The sequence below is a fragment of the Parambassis ranga genome, chromosome 5 (assembly GCF_900634625.1).
Source record: "Parambassis ranga chromosome 5, fParRan2.1, whole genome shotgun sequence".
Classification (NCBI taxonomy): domain Eukaryota; kingdom Metazoa; phylum Chordata; class Actinopteri; family Ambassidae; genus Parambassis; species Parambassis ranga.
Window position 1 is genome coordinate 20,856,287 of NC_041026.1, and position 23,536 is coordinate 20,879,822.

At 39.6% G+C, this 23,536-nt stretch overlaps 3 protein-coding genes across 5 annotated transcripts; 1 reads left to right on the top strand and 2 right to left on the bottom strand.

Moving 5' to 3' along the window:
* Window positions 1-46: 46 nt before the first annotated feature.
* gpr84 (G protein-coupled receptor 84) lies at window positions 47-2,105 on the top strand. Of its 2 annotated transcripts, none has more exons than XM_028407169.1 (2): window positions 47-137; window positions 712-2,105. In XM_028407169.1, the coding sequence occupies exon 2, from the start codon at window positions 720-722 to the stop codon at window positions 1,923-1,925; it is 1,206 nt and encodes a 401-aa protein (XP_028262970.1). In that variant the 5' UTR covers window positions 47-137; window positions 712-719; the 3' UTR covers window positions 1,926-2,105. The 2 variants fall into 2 exon arrangements, with proteins under 2 accessions (XP_028262970.1, XP_028262969.1); XM_028407168.1 differs by lacking the exon at window positions 47-137 and adding an exon at window positions 245-263.
* A 1,055-nt stretch (window positions 2,106-3,160) lies between these two features.
* On the bottom strand, window positions 3,161-12,613 carry stat2 (signal transducer and activator of transcription 2). Of its 2 annotated transcripts, XM_028407153.1 has the most exons (24): window positions 12,413-12,613; window positions 11,968-12,099; window positions 11,743-11,887; window positions 11,486-11,581; window positions 11,032-11,124; window positions 10,859-10,937; window positions 10,636-10,715; window positions 10,384-10,535; window positions 10,046-10,204; window positions 9,878-9,967; window positions 9,677-9,736; window positions 9,542-9,562; window positions 9,334-9,427; window positions 9,052-9,099; window positions 8,848-8,931; window positions 8,614-8,712; window positions 8,377-8,512; window positions 7,402-7,454; window positions 7,119-7,204; window positions 6,276-6,412; window positions 5,987-6,175; window positions 5,846-5,900; window positions 5,576-5,667; window positions 3,161-4,096 (listed from the first exon to the last, which is right to left on the bottom strand). In XM_028407153.1, exons 2-24 carry the CDS (start codon window positions 12,096-12,098, stop codon window positions 3,870-3,872), a joined length of 2,406 nt encoding a protein of 801 aa, XP_028262954.1. In that variant the 5' UTR covers window position 12,099; window positions 12,413-12,613; the 3' UTR covers window positions 3,161-3,869. The 2 variants fall into 2 exon arrangements, with proteins under 2 accessions (XP_028262954.1, XP_028262955.1); XM_028407154.1 differs by lacking the exon at window positions 5,576-5,667 and having other exon boundaries at window positions 3,898-4,096.
* A 1,065-nt stretch (window positions 12,614-13,678) lies between these two features.
* Window positions 13,679-16,805, bottom strand: apof (apolipoprotein F). The gene is made up of 2 exons (XM_028407167.1): window positions 16,541-16,805; window positions 13,679-16,139 (listed from the first exon to the last, which is right to left on the bottom strand). The coding sequence occupies exon 2, from the start codon at window positions 16,118-16,120 to the stop codon at window positions 14,807-14,809; it is 1,314 nt and encodes a 437-aa protein (XP_028262968.1). The 5' UTR covers window positions 16,121-16,139; window positions 16,541-16,805; the 3' UTR covers window positions 13,679-14,806.
* Window positions 16,806-23,536: the final 6,731 nt, after the last annotated feature.

Sequence of the window (23,536 nt, forward strand, 5' to 3'; positions counted from 1 at the left end):
TGCACTTAAGCAACGCAGAGGATGCACACAAATACAGAAACCTCAAGAGGAAGAGAAACATTCAGCCCACCAGAACAGAGAGAAGAATGTCACAGGTACACATCAACCATTAGAGAGACTGGCAGAAATCTGTAAAGGTGAGAAAGTTGTGATTTGTTTGTCTTAAAATAATAAAGTAAAATGAAAATATTACTTACTATTAGTTTTTTATAATTGTAGATTAAACTCACCTATTTGTTGCTGTATGAAAATTAAATCTACAGGTAAGTTCTAGTTACCTAAAGATCTAAAGTTACAATTTGTTTTTAATTATTACTGAATCTTAGTGACTTACAAGGAGGAATTTGTTTAAAATCATACTAATCCAGTTTACATTTTGATCATCACTTATTGAATATTATTTATAACAGTGGGGTCTTTGAAGGCATTTGTGGTTCAAGTAATCAGATTGAGGGACACCAGCTGTAAATGAAAATATATTACATTATCATAAAACTGCAACGTGTGCTTACATCAAATTATAAATAAATAAATAAACGGAAACCTACAAAGCATTCTTTTAGTGAGAGGTCTCCATACAAAAGAAAGTGGTTAGTGGCATTTAGCCCATCTGTGACTTCCCCTTCTGTTCATAGTACTGCTAACACTGCAACAGTCAAACTTTCGATTAGTACACTGTGTAAAAATTAACCTGAATTTGATTTCGGTTAGTTGACAGGATGCTGATGAACCAAACCAACCAAACGGAGGATGACCTCTTCTCCTGCTACAGTCCCTCAGTTGTAGAATACCGGTACTTCGCTGTGCTATGGGGATGTGCTGTAACTATCACCGGGACAGTGGGGAACCTGATGACCATTCTGGCCTTCGCATCAGACCCACATTTGAGAACTCACTTCAACGTGCTCATTGTCAACCTGGCTGTAGCGGATCTCCTGTACTGCACCATACTGCAACCCATCTCTGTTGATTCCTATCTACACCTTAGATGGCGCAGCGGAGAGCTCTGGTGCAGCATCTTCGGCCTGCTCCTCTTCCTCTCCAACTCTGTTTCCATTATCACGCTCTGCCTGGTAGCAGTGAGCAGATACCTGCTGGTTGCAAAAAGAGCTGTGTTTGACAAAGTATTTTCTGGCCATGGACTTGTTATACTTCTCATCTCGGCATGGGGACTAGGCCTTGTCAGCTTTGGCCCACTCTGGTCAGTCTACGTGTTTGTGCCACAAGTGTGCACATGCAGCTTCCATCGTATCAGGGGTCGTCCCTACACCACCATCCTGCTATTTTTCTACTTTTTTGTTGGTCTGGGCTGTGTCGGCGCATTCTATATGCTCATTTATAGACGAGTACAGACTGCCTCACAGGCTCTGCTTCGCTACAGGCTCAGCCGCCGGTCATCCAAAAAGAAACCAGCATCTTCAGCTCAGGGGACAGATGACAGTGGTGTGGTAAAGACATGCAGCTGTGAGGTGAGCAGTGAGGTAACGCTGCCCCAAAATACAGATGAGACCACCTGTGAAAAGCCATCCCAAACTTCCAAGACTCCTGCCACGGCCCTAAATTCATCAACTGCCAGCAAGTCACCTCCTGATATAATTTGTACACCACCTCCAATTAAACCTGCTCCAACCACCTCCTCTCACTCTGCAACTTCAGGAGATGATAATGAATTTAAGCGTGTGACACGAATGTGCTTCACTGTGTTCCTCTGTTTTGTGTTCTGCTTTGTCCCCTTCCTGTTGCTTAACATAGCCGACAAAAATAACCTTGCACCACAATGGCTGCACATGTTCTGTGCAAACCTCACTTGGCTGAATAGCTGCATTAACCCCATACTCTACGCTGTCATGAACCGACAGTTCCGACAAGCCTACCATGTGTTGCTGAAAAGGGCTGTTGGACCCATTACCCGCCTATGGACATGACACCGGGCCCTGAGATCCTGATTTTTATCCTCATTAATAATTTTTCTGGATTCACTTCAAAAACATATATTTTCTGTTTCTGTATGTACTTCTACGACAAGGAAATCATTACATTCTGTAACTTATATTTCACAGCTGTATTTCCAAATTTCAATACTCTGACACAACACACTGTATAAAATCAGCAACTCCATGTCTCAACTCTGATTCATCTTTTGCTATTAATATTACTATTTCCTCTGCTTTGATTTATGATGGAAAAACTGCAACACATGTATATATGTTGCATTTGCACATGGATTCTGAGATTTTATTTTATTTTTACTGTTAAGAGAGGAAAAAAACATCTTATGAGTACACTTGGAGACTTTACAAGAGTCATCAGCAGATGACAACATTTTTTTGAGTTGGTGACCTAGTTTTAACCCTGACTTTGTTAGCAAACTGTTTATGCTACAAAGGAAACCCAGCGCACAACAATCCAAGCTTACATGTGTTTTCTTTAAGGTGAACTTAGTAAATGACACTTACTGGGTGGCTGGAACATGAGGTTAATCAAGTTGTTGCAACCAGGGCTGAAACAAAAGAAGAACCATATATTACTACAATCTGAAGGGTTAGTCATAGTTAAATTAGGACATCTCAGTCCAAACAGAGTGACTCAACAAGTCTCATGATGACATAGCCCTGATAGGTTTGACGTATCTCTAGCATCATCTTTAGCATCATCTTTAGCATGTTAGCGCGACACCTTTAGCTCTGAAGTCAATCACTAGTACTCTTAGTATATCTTTGTATCATAGTACTATTGCATGAATTTAAAAGTTTATGTGAAGTTAGGATTTTAAAATCTTTAATGTGGTATTTTCGAGTCACCAAAGAGATCCTAAATTCTGGTAAATCTTGTCATTTGTGTGAATGAAGCTACACTGCTAGCTATGCTAAAAACCAGACGCAACTAATTGCAGTTAAGCAGTGACACTGACAAATATCATGAGTTGTGTTTCTGGGCACTTAGATAAAACATAATATGACATATACTTACCTCCTTCACTAGTTCTGTGTCCACCGGACAGAAAAGGTTTCTTTATGCGGCTAGTTACCTTCACACTTCAGGTTTGGCTACCTGACGCCTCCTGGCTGATTAATTAACAAACTGCAGCAGTTGTTGGCGAAAAAAAAAAACAACCTTAAGCTGTACGTGCATCAATATGTAAATTATATAAAACAATCTGTACAGGGCTGCATAATTTCTTGTTTATTTACATTTGAACACTCTGATTAAGATGTGGTCTGAAGCAGGCTGAGATAAAACGCAAAAACAGGTTAAAATCTTTGTTGGTAATAAACAGAAAACATGTTAATGAAGATTCTCAGTCATCCAGGTCATAATACGTAGAGAAGATCTTCTCTACAAACAACATACATTGACCAATGATAAAAGTGGGTTTATATGTAAACGATAATATAAATTCCTTCAACTTTAACAGCGTACAATTGTAAGCTGCAGGTGACGACAACAGTACCAAAATAAATTATGTGCAGTCTACGTGATGTGCTCATCAATACCCCACAAGCTTACATATTTCATTTTATATCATTAATGACTGATCACAAAATAACATGGACCAAAAAAAATGCCAATTTGGGCTGAATACGAGTCCAGCTCATCCAGGTCTCTCTATTTTGTTTTCAGGTAACGGTAGGGTTACATGATAAAAAGAAATGTATTCTATGGTTTTAAATGTGCTAATATTGATTGATAAAGCTATTTCTAAACACTGAATCAGGCTTAGGTCAAGTATTTCACAGAAACGCAGATTAAAAGCAACCAATGTATTAATGCTGGACTTGCTGTGCAGTGCAATGTTTTGAAGTGGATGCTGTGATGTCTGTTGCTAAGAGTGAAGCTCAGGAAGAATGACACACAACACAGTGGTTTGGTTACAAAAACACAGGACTTCCACAGGATTGTGGGCTAAAGAACGAAAATTCTGTTAGGGTCAAATCTTGCTGCCCTGGCTCATCTTGCAAGATATCAGTGTTAGGAAAAGAGTTGCAGAGACACATCAATATATCTTCCACTGGGGGTTCCACACAGCCGTTCAGCATGGGATCGGCATTACTGGTTCCAAGAGGTGACGTCAGAGGATGAGGATCCATGTCTTGTTCTAAGGGCAGAGAGAAAGAGACAAAAGAATGTTGATTGTGTTGTCCAAAAAACAAAAAGAACTGCATTTTTTTGCTAGATGAACATCCATACAGGAGATGATTTTATGACACGCTTATGCTTGTGCATTTGCAGTTTTTTTAAAATTCTTCAGTAATTATAATTTAATTTAATTAAAACATGATTGAAGCTATCCAGATAATCATTTTTTAAAGGAATAATTTGACATTTCAGGAAATGTGTGTATACATATTGTTGTCAAGGCAGGGGTGGAATGGACACAAAGAGCTGTTAAGTACATATAGTCTGTTTCCAGAGATTGTGGTCTAAAGGGTCATGTGGCCCACGTGTGTTTTAAAAGACAAACTGAACCTGCTTTTAGCAACAGAGCTCTTTACTCATCCTCTCCTCTAAAGCTTGAGTTCAACTCCAGAAAAGTAACTAACATGTAGCCACAATGTAGACGACATCAGCTGTGATTCATCTGCATGGGCACACCATATATCCTCCATTTTTTGCTGCTAAACTGAGCATCTTTGTTTCTGTGTGGCACCTTTATCCAATATTTCTCTTTTCTGTGTAACAGTAAAAGGGGTGTTTAACATTATTTTTGCTCCAACTCTCGCATGATTTGCTCAGTTTCAGTCTCTATTTTCTGAAGCAGAAACTCAACAAAAAAACCTGAGCTCCCAAAAAGCTAAACATCTTTTTAGTAAGACTGCAAATGGGGGTAACAAGGTAGCGAGGCATTAACAAATAGTCAAAAATGGCACAAAGCATCCTATGAAGCCCAATATTTAACACGTAAAGTCACATTTGTATGGATTTAACAAACAAAATCTACCTAACTCGGCTGATGTGTTTTTAGACTTCACAAAATTTTCCAAACTGTCACACATTTCTTTTAAACAAAAAGGTTTCACCTGCACTCCAGATGTCACTACTCATATTAGAACCCTGGTGGACTGAAATTTATTCACTTTAACAATAAATTTGACTGTTACTGTTACAATTAATACTAGTAACTCTGGTAACAATATGCTACATTTATAGTAGGTAAGTTACCTGTAACAATCACCAAACCATCTTTTTTTTCCACAATTGATTAATACTAATTTCACTTGAATAGGAGTCCAGTTTGTTTTCAGTTTTAAGCTTCGTGATTAGTTTTTGTAGAAACACCAAGCAGGTGTAAAAGGACCAAAAAAGGATCAGAAAGCAGAATCAAAATGAAACAAATGTTAGTAACAGTTTACCTCAAACACCCCCATGCCTATTAGATTTTGTGCTCAGGACACCAGGCAGATTCATGCAGCAGAGGCAGCCAATCTCCCCACAACATTCAAGTTAGAAGTTCATCAATATTATACGTGATGCTGCCTGAAACCCCTGTGTTTTGACAGCTTGTCCCCTACCTATTTTATAGCCAAAAAGACAATTTTTAAAGCTGGATTGGACAGCAAGGAGAGCCATGACTCACCAGCTGACTCTCCATACAGGCCATTCATTGGCTCCAGGCATTCACCCTGTGTCATGTCAGAGGACATGGGTGACCTAGCCTCCAGTGTGTTCCTACATGACCAATAACAAACAGCCATTACAACCAGTTGCTCATGACACAACAAAGGACTGGATACACCACTTCTTAGATGCATTCAGAGGGATGCATCTTGGGATGTGTTTTTTGTTTAGTTGTTTATCAAACAAGACAGTATAATTCAGCTTAAATCAATGTCAACAATATACTTACTCCTTTGTAACAAACACCAGCTTGGTTTTGATGTAGTTTATGTAAGGGCTGTCATCTAAAACAGAAGGAGTTTAGATGTGTTTTAATGTGCTGCAGTGGCAAGAAAAAAAATGAATCTGATACAACATATGGTGTCCTTACCTCCAGTCTTTTCAGTGTAATATTTTCCAAAAGCCTCGTTTATTGGGGTGTTGGGGTAAAGATAAAGTAGAGGATTCTCTGGCACATTGTCAGCTTCTAAGATCTGGAAATTCCTGATGATCTCTTGGAAGGGGATCTGGGAAAGGTCAACTTTTGTAAAGGGCTGGACTGTCTTTACATCAGGCTTGCCTAAAATAGACAGTATAAAGAAAAGGTTACTTGGACTAACCTGGCAGCAGCTTGGTTACAAAAACATCTGTCTACTATGACTAAAAGTAAGATAACAAACCAGTGTTGGTGTATTCCACCCAGGAGAAAGTGATTGCTCCAACGACACTTTCACTGAAGCGCAGCAAGAACGTGCCTCTTTGTTTTTTCTTCAGGAGGGACTTTTCTTTGCTTTTGGTCACGAAACCCATGATAAGGCTGCAGCATAGGTTAAAAAAGGTATAATTAACTACTCCCATTTTCCAAGAATTAATCAAAGCTATGTCTTCATTATGAATACTTTGATCTATTATTATTATCACAATTTTGAAGACCAACCAAAAATTGGATTTATTCATCCCAGTCAGGGGAAATTCAAAAACAAACATGGATCTGTCACAATAATTACATTGTAGATATATTGCACAATATTAGGACATGACCCTGATCATTTTGGCTGACCACAATATTGTCCGTTGTGTTGAGAAGCTGGTCTGTTTACATAAGAGTTGAATCATTTTAGCAACCCTAGTTCCAGAATAAACAGTGCTCTCAGCTACGCTCTCCATTGAAGCTTGATGAAATGATGGTGTGTTACTAGAGGCTTTTTGCTTGTAAATGAATTCATGATTTTCTATACCTGTACAAAACACTTTATTTAGTGCAATCCTTATTAACAGAGCTCAAGAGTGCAGTTTTATTGTATTTGTTTCCAGTGTCTGAATATACTTCAGACTGTGTACTATCACTATACTAGCAGCATAACTGTAATTATCGTTACAGGCCTGAACAAATTAGACAAAGTAAGGCTAACTGTATATCAATGAAGCTTTAACTAAAATATTTAACCTATGTGAGCAAAAGGACCCAGCTCTGAAAATTAGTTTTAGCACTTTTCTGTTTTTTTTTTCTTTAGAAAACATACCCTTCCCTCCACAGTTCTTCAAGGTATGTTTTCACCATCACCAAGATGCCATCAAACCATACCCAGAAAGTGTCAGGAGGATTTTCCTTTAGCAGAGGAGGAGAGCATGTCATTAATACAAACTGTATCTACTAGTGCATTCAAAGACAATAATGGTTCCTGAAAAAAGTGCAAATGTTTAAAGTTGAGGTCCACCGTTTGGACATGAGCCCTTTTGTGAATTGTGGTTAAGTTCCTCTTTTCAGCAAAGCTTGAAACATTTTTTAGTAGTCAGAATTCTTACCTTGCTAAATTTTGACCACGCTACATTACAGGTGTCATAGTTGGGCTGTTTCCCTGCAAGAAAAAGAAAAAAAATCCAAGTTACACTCACCGACATACACTTGATCATAATGACACATGGCAATAGTCCACTAAGGACAATGAAGAAGTACATTTACAGTGAGACTTTAATGAATCACTATGAGCCGTCAGCAAATCCAGGTTCCAATCCAACAGCCTTAACACACCTCTCCTTGTACTCCTCTAGCAACAATTAGAGACAGTAAATCAACAGCTGTCATAAATGCAATAAAGTTGAGGGGTCACGTGTACTTCTTCAAAATGTTTATCATTATGTTAGAAGTTACAGGAACTGCAGCTACTTTTAATTACAAGGAAAAGAATTTAAAACCACAAGATGTTTTAGCAGCTTGCCAGATCAAGGTGCTTCCTGGTATCAGTAACAGTATTCGGCCAAATTTACAGATGTGGAAGAAAAATGTTCATGTACTGATAGGTTAGGTTCCCAGAATGCTTTTCTTGGTACTTCCCAGAACCAAGGAAGTGTTTAGTTCAAGAGTTGAAGAGTTGAAGAGCTAGGTCGGAATAACCTGGTTTGTCCTCGGTTGAACTGGCTATGTACGCAAAAACAAGTCAAGATGATAGGAAGCAGATGTGGAAATGCACACAATGCCAGAATTAGTTGCCAAATTTGGACACCCTCTTTAGCACACACACACACGTGCACACAGACCATGCATACACACACACACACACACACACACACAGGCAGGCTTGGCTATAAAAGAGCTTCAGCTTTTGGGTTCGGGGGACTGTATCTGAATTTGCTGAATTTACGTGTCGAACAATTGATCTCAATAAATTCCCGCTGAAGGCTGACTTCTGGCTCTTGACATTTTGTTCAATTCAAATTGACAACACAGAGAGCACAACCACCTAAAAAGCTGCTGAAGCAGAACATGGAAGAAAATTTTACCAAAGAGTCTGTGTGCAATCATTTCCAGCTGATCAGGGTTCAGACCACGTTTGGTGGCAGACAGAAACTGCCAGCTTAGCATCTCTCCAAACTGGGTCCAGTTGGCAGTAGGACAGTTTGCAAAGAACATGACATCCTATAGACAGACATATAGGTACAAAATTATTGATGCTGGCTTGTAACATTATTAAAGGAAAATGCTATGTGTTATATGCGTTAGTAATGATCATCTCTCACCTTTGGATCCTGGCTGAGCATGCTGAACCACAGGACAGATGCCCAGGCACTCTGCTGCTGGCTGGAGTTGGAAATGATGACAACAGGGAGGGAGGAGGCCTAGGATGCATACAAGAGAATGGCATTTTATATTTAAGTCATTGTTTCACACTAAAAAACACACACATATACCATATACTATTTTTATGCAGCAAGTCACTCATATTGCACGAATAGAAGCAGAAGAGACTCCACCTGTAGCTTAACTGAGATGCCTTTCAGCTCAAATACAGTATCAAAGTAGATGATGTGCAGCTCCTCTGTAACACTCAGAGAAATCTGTTGACACAAAACACAAACAAGTCATTTTCATCATCATCATCATCAACATCATATAAAATTATTGAGTGGAAATGTGGTGCAGGGATGGTATCTCCAGGGTTTTCCATGTCAACTCACATCACTGACTCCTTTGCCACCACCTCCAGATTTTTGCTCCTTCAGAGTCTAAAGACAAATAAAAAAGGATAATTGACATTATCACCTGATAATAAATAGAGGTTACTACTGCACATTATAATCTTTAATCACTTTATTTTAGCTCCAGGAGACCAGGCACACACTTGAAAATATGGAAAGATAAATGTAAGAAATGTATCCTTTCAAAAAGGCCATTCCTTGTCAGGAATGGCCTCTGTTGCCTTTGAGGAAATGTTCTCAGTTCCGATCATTGTCACTCACCAGATGTCTGAAGTCAGCTACCATACCTCCATTCTGGCTTTCAGCCATGTTCAAGGCCTTGGTTTTGGCACCCAGAACGTTAAAACGTCGGTAACTACAAACATGGTTAAATGAAAATATATTCACACTACATGCAGAAGTTCAAAACAGCTCATCTGAAACGTCACCTGATACAGCAGTCAAAGATATAAAACACAAAATCACTTACCCTTTGATTTGAGGAGCCTCCCTAATGTGAATGACAAGAACAAAAAACAAAGCAGTGACGACAGGGAGCATTAACATGTCTAACATGCTCTGTTGTTTAAAGTGAAGGACTCGCTGGCAGGAGGAAAAATCTCACCTGTCCATGGATACATCCACTTTCATGGTGTGATTCAGGTCAGGAAACTTGACCAAAAGTCTGGAAATATTTAGTCAGGGTGTAAAACAATAGAACTTCAAAAGGGTTCACAGTACAAAAAACAGGAAACCAGCAAGGCTAAAGTTACAGCACATTAAAAAAAACACAATCTCACAGATAGTCTGCAGGTCAGAAACTCACCTGGTCTTGACAGAGAACTGAACGTTTGTGCGGAGAACCAAGGGTCCTTTACCTTGAGGCATGGATGGCTGATCCTCAACCACGAAAGAGCTTCAAGTAATAACAGAACAAAAATATCAGTGAACGTCAAAAATGAATCAGCAGAATACCACCATCTGAAAGAGAGACCTTTGGAGCAAGGTTTTTAGAAGCGTGTCTGCCCTCTTCTGCAGTCCAGGTTTTTGGGCCTTTACGGGGTCATTCTCATAGGACACTTTTCCTACAAGCTCATCCAGCTTACTAAGAAACTCACGCACCTGGAACAGGCACAGTGCCACACAAGTAAACCTACAAAACAAGAGGGCAGAAGTGATTATTATGATACAGGTCATGAAAAAAAACACCATCATGGGAGCTGAAAGAAAGAATGACTGCAGGTTAACGTAGATAGTAATTGCCTTGTAATTTATTTACAGATCGAAAACAAATGATTAGAACTAATTTAAAACAAGTGGAGATGTATATACCATTTCTCTAGCTGATCCAGGTAGGCAGAATCTGGGGCACCAATGCAGGCTTTCTGCTGCCTCCTCTGCCAGTCCACCAGTTCCTTATTCACCAACAGTTCAATCACATCTTTTGCACGCTCCAGAATTTTGTTCAGGTCTGCCAGTGCACTCTAAAATGTGTTGGTATGACAAAAGTTGACAAATCAGAGAAGGAAAATACATAAACTAAAAAAATTATTGTGCTACTAAAGAACAAAAATGACTTCATACGATTCTACAGTCATTCAGTTTGTTGATGAGGAGCTGAAAAACTCTTATTTGTTCGTTTTTCAAGGCCTGGTCTGCCACAGCTGCATAACAGTTTCCACAGTGGGATGGAAGTTTCCATATGAGAAAAGGCAAAACAAAAGAGAGCATATTTCTGTGATTCAGACCATTTTATTAGTCAACTACCTGAATTACTCGAGTAGCCAGATTTTTTAATACCACTTGCCTTCTATCTTGTGGGTTTGGTATTTAAAGTCAAACTCATCTTGCTGCTCCTCCAGACATATTATTGTGTGTTCCATACACTACATCCCAACAAGCAAAGAAAAAAAAAATCTGTGAATGAATTATAAAATTATCTGTGAAGGACAACCAAATACAAAGAAATATTCTGTGCACCTGCACTTCATTCCTGAGGCCGGCCATTTTACGCTCAAGGTCTTGCTGACCGCTAATCTCCATGGTTTCCTGCCCTACATTCAAACACTGAACCTAAGAAAGCAAAAGAGTAGGAGAAGCAGACTTAGAAAGGGTCTGGGTAATAAGGAGAGAAAGTGGCAGTTACAACAATATTACTGCTTAAGGGGAAAATCAGACTTGACTTGTCTGGCTCAACAAAATATACCACAAAGAACCCCAAAAACAGCTAAAATCTTACAGATTAAGAGATAAAAAAATGTCAGCATCTGTTTATACATCGATTGCTTAAAGCTTTTTCAACAAGCATGCTAGGAACAAGGTTGTAAATATCAATATGGCATATAAAACCTTCAGTAATAAGTAGCAGCAGGGTGTGCCCCATACATAAGGTCATTCAAGTCAATAGTGTAATAAGGTGTTGCCCTAGACCTACCTGTTCAGCCAGCTCAGCGCTCTTAAGGATTTCTTTCTCCTTTTCCAAAAACCACAGGATTGTTGTTGCCAAAGCACATGGGTCTTCCTGGTATCTCTGTCGAAAGAAAGATCACATGGTGAAATATTTTAAGCCATTCTAACCTAACCTTACTAAACAAGATGACATACTTGGTATAATGTTTTCCTCTGACACTTCATTCAAAAGCTATGCAAATTAGCCTAATATATAAGTTCCTGATTCCTGTCCTTGCACACCTGAAAGTTCTGTTTATAGCGTCTAATGTTGTGCTGCAGTAAGAATGACTCCTCCTGGACAAAGCGGCTGTGTTGGATATCCAGATTCTCCAGCAGGACCTGGAACAGCACCATAGCCAAGGCGTGATCCCGGGCTGCTCGTAGCCTGGATCACAACAACAAGAAACGAGAAGTGTGTTTTAGCAGCAGACATCACTGAATGATGTCAGAGACAGTGCTGCTTACCACTCCTGCTTCTCTATCCAGGTTGACAGGTAGTGCCGAACATCCACAGGTAGACCATCCCTGTCATAGAGCTCATGTAACTGCTGTCTGTAGATAACAGGAAGCTGATGCAGTTTCTCCCACTGTGCCATCCTGAAAATGATCACACACACAGTCGACATCAGCTCTATGTTTACGTAAGCTAACCTCTTATGCGTAAATATTACTTACTTACTTAAGATTAAATGCAGCGTGTTTATGTAAAGAGGTTGTTAAGGAAACGAATACGAACAGATGTTATGACTGCTAACTATGTACTTACTGTATGACATGTAATGACTTCAAACAGTTCTAACACGCTACTGAAAGCTACAATCGAGTGTACTGAACTAGTGAACTTGCAGAAAAGCTAGCTATGCAAAAACTGTCAACGCCGCAAATCCACCTGTATAAAATATTTACTCACCTTACTTCAAGTTGTCAGCCCAAGTTCTCTATGAGATAACCTAGCAGCTTAGCTAACAGATAAACTAAAAGATGTGCATACCGGTTTCTAGCTTTTTCTGTCGAACTTTAACTGTGGTTGGTAAAACAAAACAATTGCCAGGACTGTGCATGCGAACAAACACAATTTCCTCGTCGTTTCTCCTCAGCTTCTCTGTCATTGGATATCTGCTAATCCCGCCTCTGTAGCGCTTATCAGCTAACTCTGGGCGCCATTTTGGCTCTGAAGCCGCCAGTGATAAGCCGTTATAGAGCCGAAATGTCAAAGTCCTGCCGTACAGTTTCCCGGTGCGCTCAGAGCTGACAGCTGATTGGTGAATCGCTGTCGAGGACCGCAGGCGCTGTTGGTGGACTTTATTATCAATCTGCACTGAAGGGGCGGGCTGAGCAGAATAGAAACTTACGGCCCTGTTACTTCGATAATTTCCCAGAAATGACGTCGTGAAAGTGACGATGAAGGGAGAGTGTGACACACAAACCGCAACGTACAGCGTGTTCTTCTAATAAACATCTGAAAAAAATCAACTGCTGGCATGCCGTAGGCTACTGTCATACAAACGTTTTATATTGCACTTAATAATTTACAGAAATAGCTAATAATATTAATAATAATAATTTATTGCGGTACAAATATTTGAGCCTTTTCTTCGCTTTCCACTGTCACCACTAGATGTCGTATTTGACACATCATTGAAACTAGATTTTTGAGGAATTGAAAACAAAACTAAAGAGTATCTGAGATTTTAAATGATTTTGTGTTGAACTAACTAAACCAGTATTTACAATTACTACACTCTGTGCCCTGTACCCGGTTTACAATGATTGTGTATTTTAGAGTTAAACTACTAACTGTAGATTGCATTTATTGAGAAACTACATGGACAAAGTACACAGACAGTATAGGCCACACTGCCAATCACTCTCTATCTTGGTCAAGTATGAATTAGGTAAAAAGCAGGCAACGAGCCACCACATATACAAACAAATTGAGTTCACTTAACTTCATGCAAATGGCTGGGGGCAGAAAACATGGAAATTCAACAAATGCAAAGGCAACTGACCTCAAAAAACCTTTCAAATAAACTATTCAAGCACCCATCCAATAACAATTCTCTTAATTATTATCGTGACTGTCCAGCAAGTGGTCTACAAAGATCAAGTCGGTAAGACTGCACAGCGAAAAGAGTCTGACTCTTTTCGCTGTGCAGTCTTACCGACTTGATCCAGCAGATTCTGTTGAATAAAGCAGTAGCACAGCTGTCAGTACAAGAATGTGCATTTGAAGTAATCATGCAGAAAATCTGAATACCTTTTGTGTTATTTCTGTTTCAGGTCATCAAAAGTGTCTGACAACATTCAGTCATATTGATTGACTGATAAGGGGATCCAAAATTAAAGTAATATAGTGCTGTGTTTTTTACACAACACACTTTCACTAGTACACACAATTTTTGTGGTGATAGCTAGCACATAATGTATGTGTTGGAAGAATTCATCCTGTTGCTTCTATTGTTAACCGTTGATGAGAGAATCTTGATGATTGTACCTATTCCAAGATGTATTTCCGGGATGTGTGTATTCTGAGAAAAACAACCGTTGTTAGATAGCAGAGAGTATAAAAAGGGAGTTGCTCTCACAAGACCTTGAGCACTCCTACAGAGGCTACTGTCTGTGTGTGTGACTGCTCCTTCCTGCAGGAATAAATACACTTGAGTGAACCTCAGTCTTATATGTTTTTCCTTAACAGTATGAAAAACATAATTTAACATAATCTTGGACATCTTCTTACATAAGCAGACTTCTCAGCTGCTTGTAGTATATTGATCTACCACATGACAGCCACATGTAAAGAAAAAAAAACATACACAGCGGCCAAATCCACATTCCAGAGCTGATTGTGACTCTGACATGACAATACAGGTTTTTATGGGAATGCATTAAAGGAAAAAGTGTTGAGGGACTGAAAGTTTTCCGAGACCAGTTCTTCCAGGTTTGATAAAATAATAAACTACTGTATCAGTTAAAACAGATTACTTCTAAACTATTTGAGGTTATAGATTATAGATTATAGGTTAGAGATAATTTCATATGCTCTAAATATTTCATTTTGTAGTTAACTCAGATTTATTGGGATAAATCTGAAGATAAATGAAGAAATTTGTGTTTGAATTTGTGTAAAAATAACCTTTCATGACAATATGCAAACAAAAAAAGCTGTTTTTTTTGCTGAAAATGAATACATGAATAACTGTGTGAACTACATTTTAGAGCACCTGATTTTTAATATTTCTTACTCTAAAAATTTGTAAATAAGTGTGCCACTGTCAAATCTTCAGAGGGTGATTGATTCTTCTGTTTACTGCACGGTGAGGACACCCTCCTCCCAGCTGAACTGGTTCACCAGCACATCATCTTCGTCCTTCATGGAGTTAAGCAGATATTTGACTCCAGCTTTCACGCTGGTCTTCACCCCTGCGCCCAGAGCATAACCTGCCACACCAGCAGTGCCCCCTGTGGCGACCATGAGAGCATCTGTTCCAAGGTCCACAGCACTGAGGATGGCTCTCTCCTTGGCTGTTGTGGAGCAGTTGACTGAGGCATAATACACAGCTGTGCCGAGGTTGTAGAGGGTGCTCACTGCAGGAATCCACTCCACCACATTGTACACGCGCTCCTCGCTTTTATTGGTGCACCTCCTCTGTGGGCTGCGCTTCATTCTCTGACCTGAAGCCGCACTGACCATAACATCCTCCAGGGAGCTGCATTCACGGATCCAGCACTCAGACTCTGTGGACTGGGACAGCAAGATTCGACTACCTTTCTTCAACACTGCCTGGTACAACCCAGGAGTGAGCGGCCCGGTGCTGGTTACACCAGCACACAGGACTCCCAGACTCTCACAGCTACTCACAGCACCCTTCAGTCCACCTGTGGATCCCTCCACAGCTGACCCCACCAGTATGGTCCCATTCACTCTGGTCCAGCCCTCACATTGCCCTTCCAGCATAGAGCTGCCTTCCCCCACCATGGCCAGCTGCTGGATGTTAAACATTACAGCCTCCATGTGGCGCCAGGCTTGATCTTTTTCTGTAGGTGGTGCTCTGGAGGCAGGTGCTGGTGTGGATGCTTTCACCCTACTCTCTATAAGAGTCTCCACCTCTATCAGGAGCTCATCTGTGTCAGCCACTCCCAGCAGGTTGTACAGCTTTAGTATCAGGGCCTCTGCCTCCACTGGGCAACCAGCCACCACCAGCACAGGCACTAAAGAGAGACCCAGCAGCTCCTGTGGGAACATTGAGAATAGCAGGTCATCCACAGTGCTGGCAGACAGCAGCTCCTCACATCTAACGTTTCCTTGGATGTGGAGATGATCTTGAATCTGACCCTGGAGCCTTGCTCCGAGAACTGATGTCACACGTCGGGCAGATTGGATTCTCTGCTGTTGTGATGCTGACACAGGAGCAGTGTTTTCAATGGAAGAGAACCCCAGCTGGGATCCTAGGAGAGAGTGTTTGTCTATTTCATTTTCCTCTTCATGCATATGAGCTCCTGGAAGAAGAGAGTCCCTTGGCGCAGAAGGGGGAGGAGGTGGTGGTGAAACCCTGCACAGGACCTGTTCAGAGAGCAGGAGCTGGATCACAACCAGCCACTTCAACTTGGAGGACATCATCTTTTCAAAAGCCACAACACTAAAGAAAAGAGTGTAAACAATACAAACAGTGTATGAATGATTGAAGGAGATGTTTTTTAAGTTAATTAAATATTTTAATCTCACAATGTCACTTGTCTTTGGCTGCACCTGATCTGTGCCAGCTATGAGAAAATACTGGAATTCGTATATACAAATCTTACTGTCGAGCTAAATAAGAACATATTACATATTAGGAATTACTGAGCAAGCTCTCCTGTAGTAAAACAAAAAAACATTTTAAAATACATCTTACAAAAATTGTAAATATTTTTGCAATGCAAGAAAGAGTAATGCATCCCAATATCAAGCCTTGACACTGAGCTGAAGCATTTGTGCATGGCTTACCACAGGTTTGTCTTTTAAGTTCCATGTACTACATGCTAACTGTCACGCACCTACCTGTATAATTTAGAAGTCCTGGAGTCCAGAGTATGCAACCAGTGCGATCAAGATGGCTTCGTCATATAGAGAATGCTTTTTGTGATTTTTTTTCTTTTTCTCAAATCATGGATAGTGTTCTTCTCTCTCTTTGCCTCCAATGAGAATCTCTTTCTTTACACATGACATCCCCACAGCCCTCCCTCTGTATCATCTGTCTTTCAGCTCCCTATTCTCTTTGGCCTCATTGCTCAACAGGGAGATCGGGGCTTGAATATTGATTCACGTGGGGGAAAGTCCATGTGTTCTGAAGCAGTTTTGTTTGTCTGCCCTGCTATCCTCTCATCCTCCTCCCCTTGCCCCCTGTCCTTCTGCTCACACAGTCAGTAGGTTTTGTTTTTGACCCAAATACATGAAAGAAGTCTTCCCTCATGCCGTGAGCAAATTTCTCTCTTAAACAGCCAAGAAGTGAAGTGAGAAAAACAGGAGCTATAGTATGTTGTTTTTATTTTGCATTTAGTACAAAAGGTCACTGTCCCTTTATTTAAATTCAGATGATTCAGCTTCCTCCTCCCACTCCTACTATAGTACCTCCTTCCCTTTCACCTCCTTTCACTCTCACTCACATGCTCTCTAAATAGCTTTACTCTGTGAGAGTACTCCATTTTCCAACAAAAAGGACCATTAGAGGCACTCAAGTACAAAGTGTCCAGAGTAGCAAAAAGCATCAAAGATACATCAAGTCTGGGCTCAAAAATGCTATTATGATAAGGTTACTTCATAATCATACTGCCATATCTTTTTACTGTGATGTGTATGAACAGACATGGATAGTTTTATTAGGGTATTGTCCTACAGCATGTATTGTTTGTCATGCTCCTTTAGTATTTTTAAGGGCAGACTGTGTTTAATCCACGTTCTGTGTCAGTGCTGAATAATTAACCATCTCAATGGTGCCATACTATATGACATAACAACAGGATTACACAAAATATCTGATTGGCCCCGATGCATGCATGTCACAGAACTAGGAGGTGTATTCACAACAGCAAAAGAGTCAGACGTCACAGAAAGGAGGAAATGTGTGAAAATATATTATATATAATATTTTAGGATTTATAAGAAGAGACATTAAGCATCATGGTTAAACTGTGTGTTAAATATGGATTGTCTATACACAACACCATCAGAATATAAGAAAACAGCCTTCTACCGAACTATCATGATGATCAAACACCCGTGTGGTGCTTTACACAGCCATTTCTGTGGGGAGCTGAGTACAACTCACACTAATTGATGAAAAGTAATAAATGCCTGGAGTCCAATCAGAAATCATCAGAAGGTGGTAAATCAGCTGACCACTTTTCACACAGCTGTGATTATCTGTGTCCCCTCAGTGTCAGCTGTGCGTCACCACTGTGATTGGGAATCACACCAACATTTCCAGTACAATGACTAAGTGTGAGCCTGTTGCTGCTCATATATCACAAGTCACTGATTTATAAGTTTAATCCCTGCTTATTTTCTTCTTCTCTGTGGAATACATTTACGTAAACCTCAGTTTTAGTACCATACAGTATATTCTAGATACAGTCCTTGTTGTTATGTTCACCTCCAGTAGGGGGCGATCCTTCTTAGAGAATTGTGAAAAAAACTGGCTGCTGGCAATCATGAAGAGAGTCTTGAAGATGACCCCTATCCTAGAAGGCCAATGTCCTTCTCCACCATTAATAATGAACGAGGAAAGACGTACACAGAGGAGAGGAGGGAACTGTAGCTATTCAATCTGTGACTGCTCTGTAAGGCCATTCATACTTAGAACAATGTCCCATCATAACAGGTGCACATAAACTCATTACACTAATATAACACAGCCAAGAGGAGGTTTAACCAGACAGGTTAGGATTGTGGGTAATGACTGGTAAAGTTCAGAACTGTATGAATCATCAGCAGCAGGTGCTTCATTTAACAATGCATGCCTCCCCTGATGGCTGAGGTGTTGAACATGACAAGCAGCATTCTGTCAGTGCAGTCTAGTATGCAGCCTGTCCCCACAGGCCTGAGTTTATTTATGGTTTTGACAATTGGCAGCCTCCAGACCCCAATGTTCACAGCTTGTCTGATGCTTCATGGTGTTATAAGTCAAGAGACACCCACTGCTCCAAAGAATGTTGCAGGTGTTAATGAGGTGTGATTTAATTCAGCCCCATGAGGTAAACAACCAAGTGCACACACACACACACACACACACACACACACACACACACACAGACACACACACTTCTTGGTTTTAATTAGGGTTCACCAACTCAGAGAGTTGTTCTCTACTTTTCTGTCTGTGGAGTCAGAAGGCTTCCACTGGTCATTTCAGTGCTCACAGAGTCAGAGAGCGTGGGAGTTATTTGGTTCTCTGCTCTCACGCACCAGCCAATGACCCTGTATAGGCAAATAGCAATATCCGCTCATATAGGGCGTACGCTACTTTCCAAGTCCAGCCATACAGACGCATTACAGACTATTTCCTGGTGATATTATAGGTTTTATTCATATTATATTGCTGTTATTCTTTACTACATTATATGCTTGTAATTATATGTTTTAATGCATCTGAATTTTAATCATACTGCAAAACAGCAGGATTTTTTTTAAATTTCCAAAATGGATAAGGCCTCCCCACAGTGTGACTGTGTAAACAAAACTTTGCATGGAGTGAGATGTTTCCACTTCCACAGACTCATCAGGATCATCAGGAAATTTGGTACAGTCTTCCTTATTACCTCAAAATAAATGGATTTTGTGCCATAAATATTAATTAGCTAGTTGTACATTAAACATATTATTTTATAATGGTTATTTAATGACGTAAACGATCACTGATTTTTCCTTTTTCCCCATACAAACCCATCCAAAAATTGCTTATTAAGTCAGTTATTCAATAAGGCATGTCTGATGACAATGAAGCCACAAACCCTGGGTGTGCATGCACATGTTTGTGTATGTGTAGGGTGGAATGGGGGTTTGGGTGGCGGGTGGAGTGCTAATTGGATTACGAATGAGCTCAAGGACTATAATAATTGAGATAGAGCCAGCTGAGAGAAAAGGCTTCTTTTGACTTGACTTGGAAAGTAAGCTGCAGAACACATCGCTGGTCTTTGATCAGGTCAAGGTAAGATCTCTTTTCTACAATACATTATTCTATCAGCTGTCTATTCAGTTAGGAAATACATGTTATTATTCAATTTGATATTTCTTGTATATTAACTGAATAAGTTACAAAACAACAAACAACAAAACAGTATTAAGAGCTCTAAAGCATGGTTTCCTCATTTATTTCACATAAACAAACTCAGCTAATGATTCACAGTATGAGATGGATTTGACTAGGGTAGAAGGTGATGATAATGAGCACATTTATGGGTTTAATGTGCTATGGTTCCAGATGAAAATCTCTAAATGTGACCTGTTGTAAACAATAATTAGTGTATTAAATAAAAACTGAATAAATTATTTGAGGAAACAACTGACACACCTGAGTTGGCCTTAATGAACACAGGAACAGTTTACTGTAAATGAAGCTCTGACTGTAAATGTAGCAATAACATTCGATCACTATAATGATCACTCAGCATAATCTAAAGATTTTGTTTAATCAATGCGCAATGAAAGATTAATTCATTAATTAATATTTAACATTAGCTGTATCTGTGCTTATTAACTGATTAGTTAAAAGGAAAAACTAATACTATATGTATTTACAAATAAAACATCATTCCTCTGTCAGAGCAGACCGTGAGCTGTCCAGTACAATACCAACATGGAGCCATACCTCTGGATGGATAGGCTCCATGCTGTGTTTTGGGGGTCCATTGCTAAAGCCTACTTAACAGAATTCATTTTTATAGTTTATTTATTCTACTTTGATGATTCCCCTTTCAGAGCGATGGAGAGAACTTCAAACTGCTTAAGTGCTACTTCCTTGATTGTGTTCATCCTCCTCCTCTCACTTTCTGTGAGGTCTTGGTGTATAGAGGAGACCTACAAATCGCTGTCAGAGGTATGACTGAACCTTACCGCAGCAGATGTTTTACTTAATCATCAGGCTATAAGAAATGTACTTTGTTTTGCTTTGCTTCAGACTAAACCAGACGGCTGTCTTGGTAATGATGCAGCTTTGAAAAGATCTGATGACATTGATTATGACAGCTTTGTGGGACTAATGGGAAAGAAGAGGGCTGCTTCAACAAATGGTGAGTTTCACAGTGAACACTTTTAATTTGACTGATAATTAAACTGCTGTGGTAACCAGTTACTCTTTCTGCAGGGCAAACAAACAGCCAAAAGTCAAGAAAAAGTAAGAATTTAATGAATTTAATGAGTCCAGTGTTTTGTACATTCTGCACTGACCTGCAATGCATTTTAACATATTTCCTGTTTTTCTTATGCAGAGCACATCGATCACATCCTTGAGCTGCTGGGGTGGAGGACAAGTGAGTGCTTATGCAGCAAAGCATTCTGCACATTCCCTCTCCTTTATCTTCCCTCCTAAATTCAATTATAATTATTCTTTTACTAAATTATGCATTTTTTTCAGGTCACAAACAAATACATAGGCCTATTAAAATTTAAAGTTAAAATTAAGTTTAAATTAAAGTCTTAAACCCCCAGAAGGCGTTAGTCCTTACGCTTTACTCTTCTATATTTTCTGCAGCATAATCAATCTCACTGGAAATCACCAACTTATCAGTCCACAGCTCCACAGTTTACACGACACATGTTGAAAACAATAACACCAGGATACTGCAACATGTACACCAGGCCTTTGAACTGCTGGTGAAGAACATCAACTGTTTACGGATGATTAGAAATTTAAATATTTCCACAGGCATGTGTAGGAATATAAAAAAACAGGTTTGAAGCACACCTTCATTGTCATATGCATAATTATAGTAATAACTACTGATTTCTTTGTGTGCAATAGGAATGGCATGTCCGTGTGCTCAGAGGTTTTTACAGAAAAGGGGAGTGTGACTCCTGGATCATGGAAACAGAAGTAGGAAACCTTGACCTGCTTTCTCCCAAAAGATAAACACAAAATATAAATGTATTTATTTGCTATTTGTTGTGATCAAACCTTGCTTGTCTCTACTCAGGATCCAACATTCTCTATAAAGAAGCCATACAACCCCCTCATAGCGACACTGACTCCAAAACTCTCAACCACTGTTCGCAGCTACTGTGGAAGACGACAATGTATTAAACGTTATGTAACCACAAATCCATATTAACCATGCATGAACACTTTTCTACTGTCACTGGGAAATGCTCTAACAAGCCATTGTAAAATCATGTAAACAAATGTAAAGCAAAAAAAAAGATGTAGAATAAAATACTACTACTAGTACTATTTGCTAAAAGTGAGAAAAAAAGAAAAGAAAAAAGGAACTCTCATATAGTGGTTCACTCAATGACCACAAATAGCTGGTATACTAGGTTTGGTTGTATATTTAACCCTGAATCAGAATTCTAAACAAAACGGTGGAAAGCAACAACTTGATTAAGGCCTTTTAGTAGCTGAGGGAAACCACTGAAATAGCAGGGGCGTGTCAAGCTTTTTAAAAGTGTGGGGGATGAGGTTTGTCTGGGGTGAGAGTACCTGTGCAAAACTGAAGCTGAACACAACTAAATGTGTTTCTGAATCCCACTGCATTATCTACATTTCCAATATGCTATTCTTTTCAGCACACTCCTTAAGTTGGATATTTTCAGACGTTTTGTGACAATATAACAAAAATGTATATTAACCACCATCGATCAATGGGGCAGCAAATGGTGATCAAAGCAGTGTTGTGACACGCTATGAGGATTGTGACTGAGATTCTTTATCAATTCCACACTGAAGAAATTGAAACTCTTGTGCAATATTAAAGTGTAATGCTTAAAGCATTGTTTATAGTTATGTTTGCATTCCTCATAAATAAAATTGTAACTTATGAAAAACACTATGAAGCATAATGTAATTATTTGAACCTCCATGTGCCTCTGAAATAACTGAGGTCTCTGGCAACTGACTATCCTACAAAAGCAGGGTGCAGTGACAAACAATAAGACTTAGTTTTCAACCTCATAATTAGCCTCCCTTTATTAATGGCCACCTACAGAACATTAAGAAATCACAACAGATCTCTTGAAAAGGGTGTCAGTCTTCTGCTGCCTCTACCTTTTCTGCATCTTAATACTCTGTGGCAGAAAAAGACAGTGGTAAATGGTAGCTAGGTCAGACAGGACTGTGAGGCCGCTAAAAACGTGTGTGTGTGTGTGTGTGTGTGGGGCTGTTCATATGCTTTCGCAGGTAAGAGTATGGGAGGTAAGGCATTAATAATCCAGACCAAAAGAGTTCACCATTAACTAATCCTGTTAACCAAACTAGCATGTACTGACACAGAAATAAATGACATACAAAGTAAATACAGCATTAACTGAAGCTGGTTTGTTTGGTATCTGGATTTAAGATGTCCTCTCAGGGTTGCCGTTGTGGCTTGTTGAAGACCAAACAATTCTTGCACTTCACCCTGAAAACATCAAACCAGGAATAAGAAATGCCATATGAGAAAAGCAGTAGGAATAATAAAGCTACCTCTGTCACAGTACTAATAATAACAACTATAACATACCTGAATGTCTGACACTATATTTCAGGCACAGCAGATTAACATTCACCATCATTGCACTAGTGAAGCAATATTGCCACAGACACACCAACCACACTAACATACTTCATTCAAACTGAGCTTAATGATCCGGTCACACTGGCAGCCCTCATTGCGTCCCAACAAGACATGCTATTCATTAGCCTGCATGCTGTGTAGATAGGCAAACAATGTGCATGTATCAGAGAAATCAAAGCTGAAGTAAATATGTCACATATTTTTTACATCATTCTCTGAAATGGGCGGTGTCTTCTGACATACAGGTGAAAACATCACTAGAAACCCAAAATTCAATTTCATTACATTTTTC

Excerpts from the sequence above, each read along its gene's own strand:
- apof (XM_028407167.1), bottom strand. The coding sequence starts at position 16,120 with ATGATGTCCTCCAAGTTGAAGTGGCTGGTTGTGATCCAGCTCCTGCTC.
- stat2 (XM_028407153.1), bottom strand. The coding sequence starts at position 12,098 with ATGGCACAGTGGGAGAAACTGCATCAGCTTCCTGTTATCTACAGACAG. Across the intron at positions 10,536-10,635 it reads AACTGAATGACTGTAGAATC|AGTGCACTGGCAGACCTGAA; the intron begins GTATGAAGTCAT and ends AACACATTTTAG. Across the intron at positions 6,176-6,275 it reads GGTGGAATACACCAACACTG|GCAAGCCTGATGTAAAGACA; the intron begins GTTTGTTATCTT and ends TGTCTATTTTAG.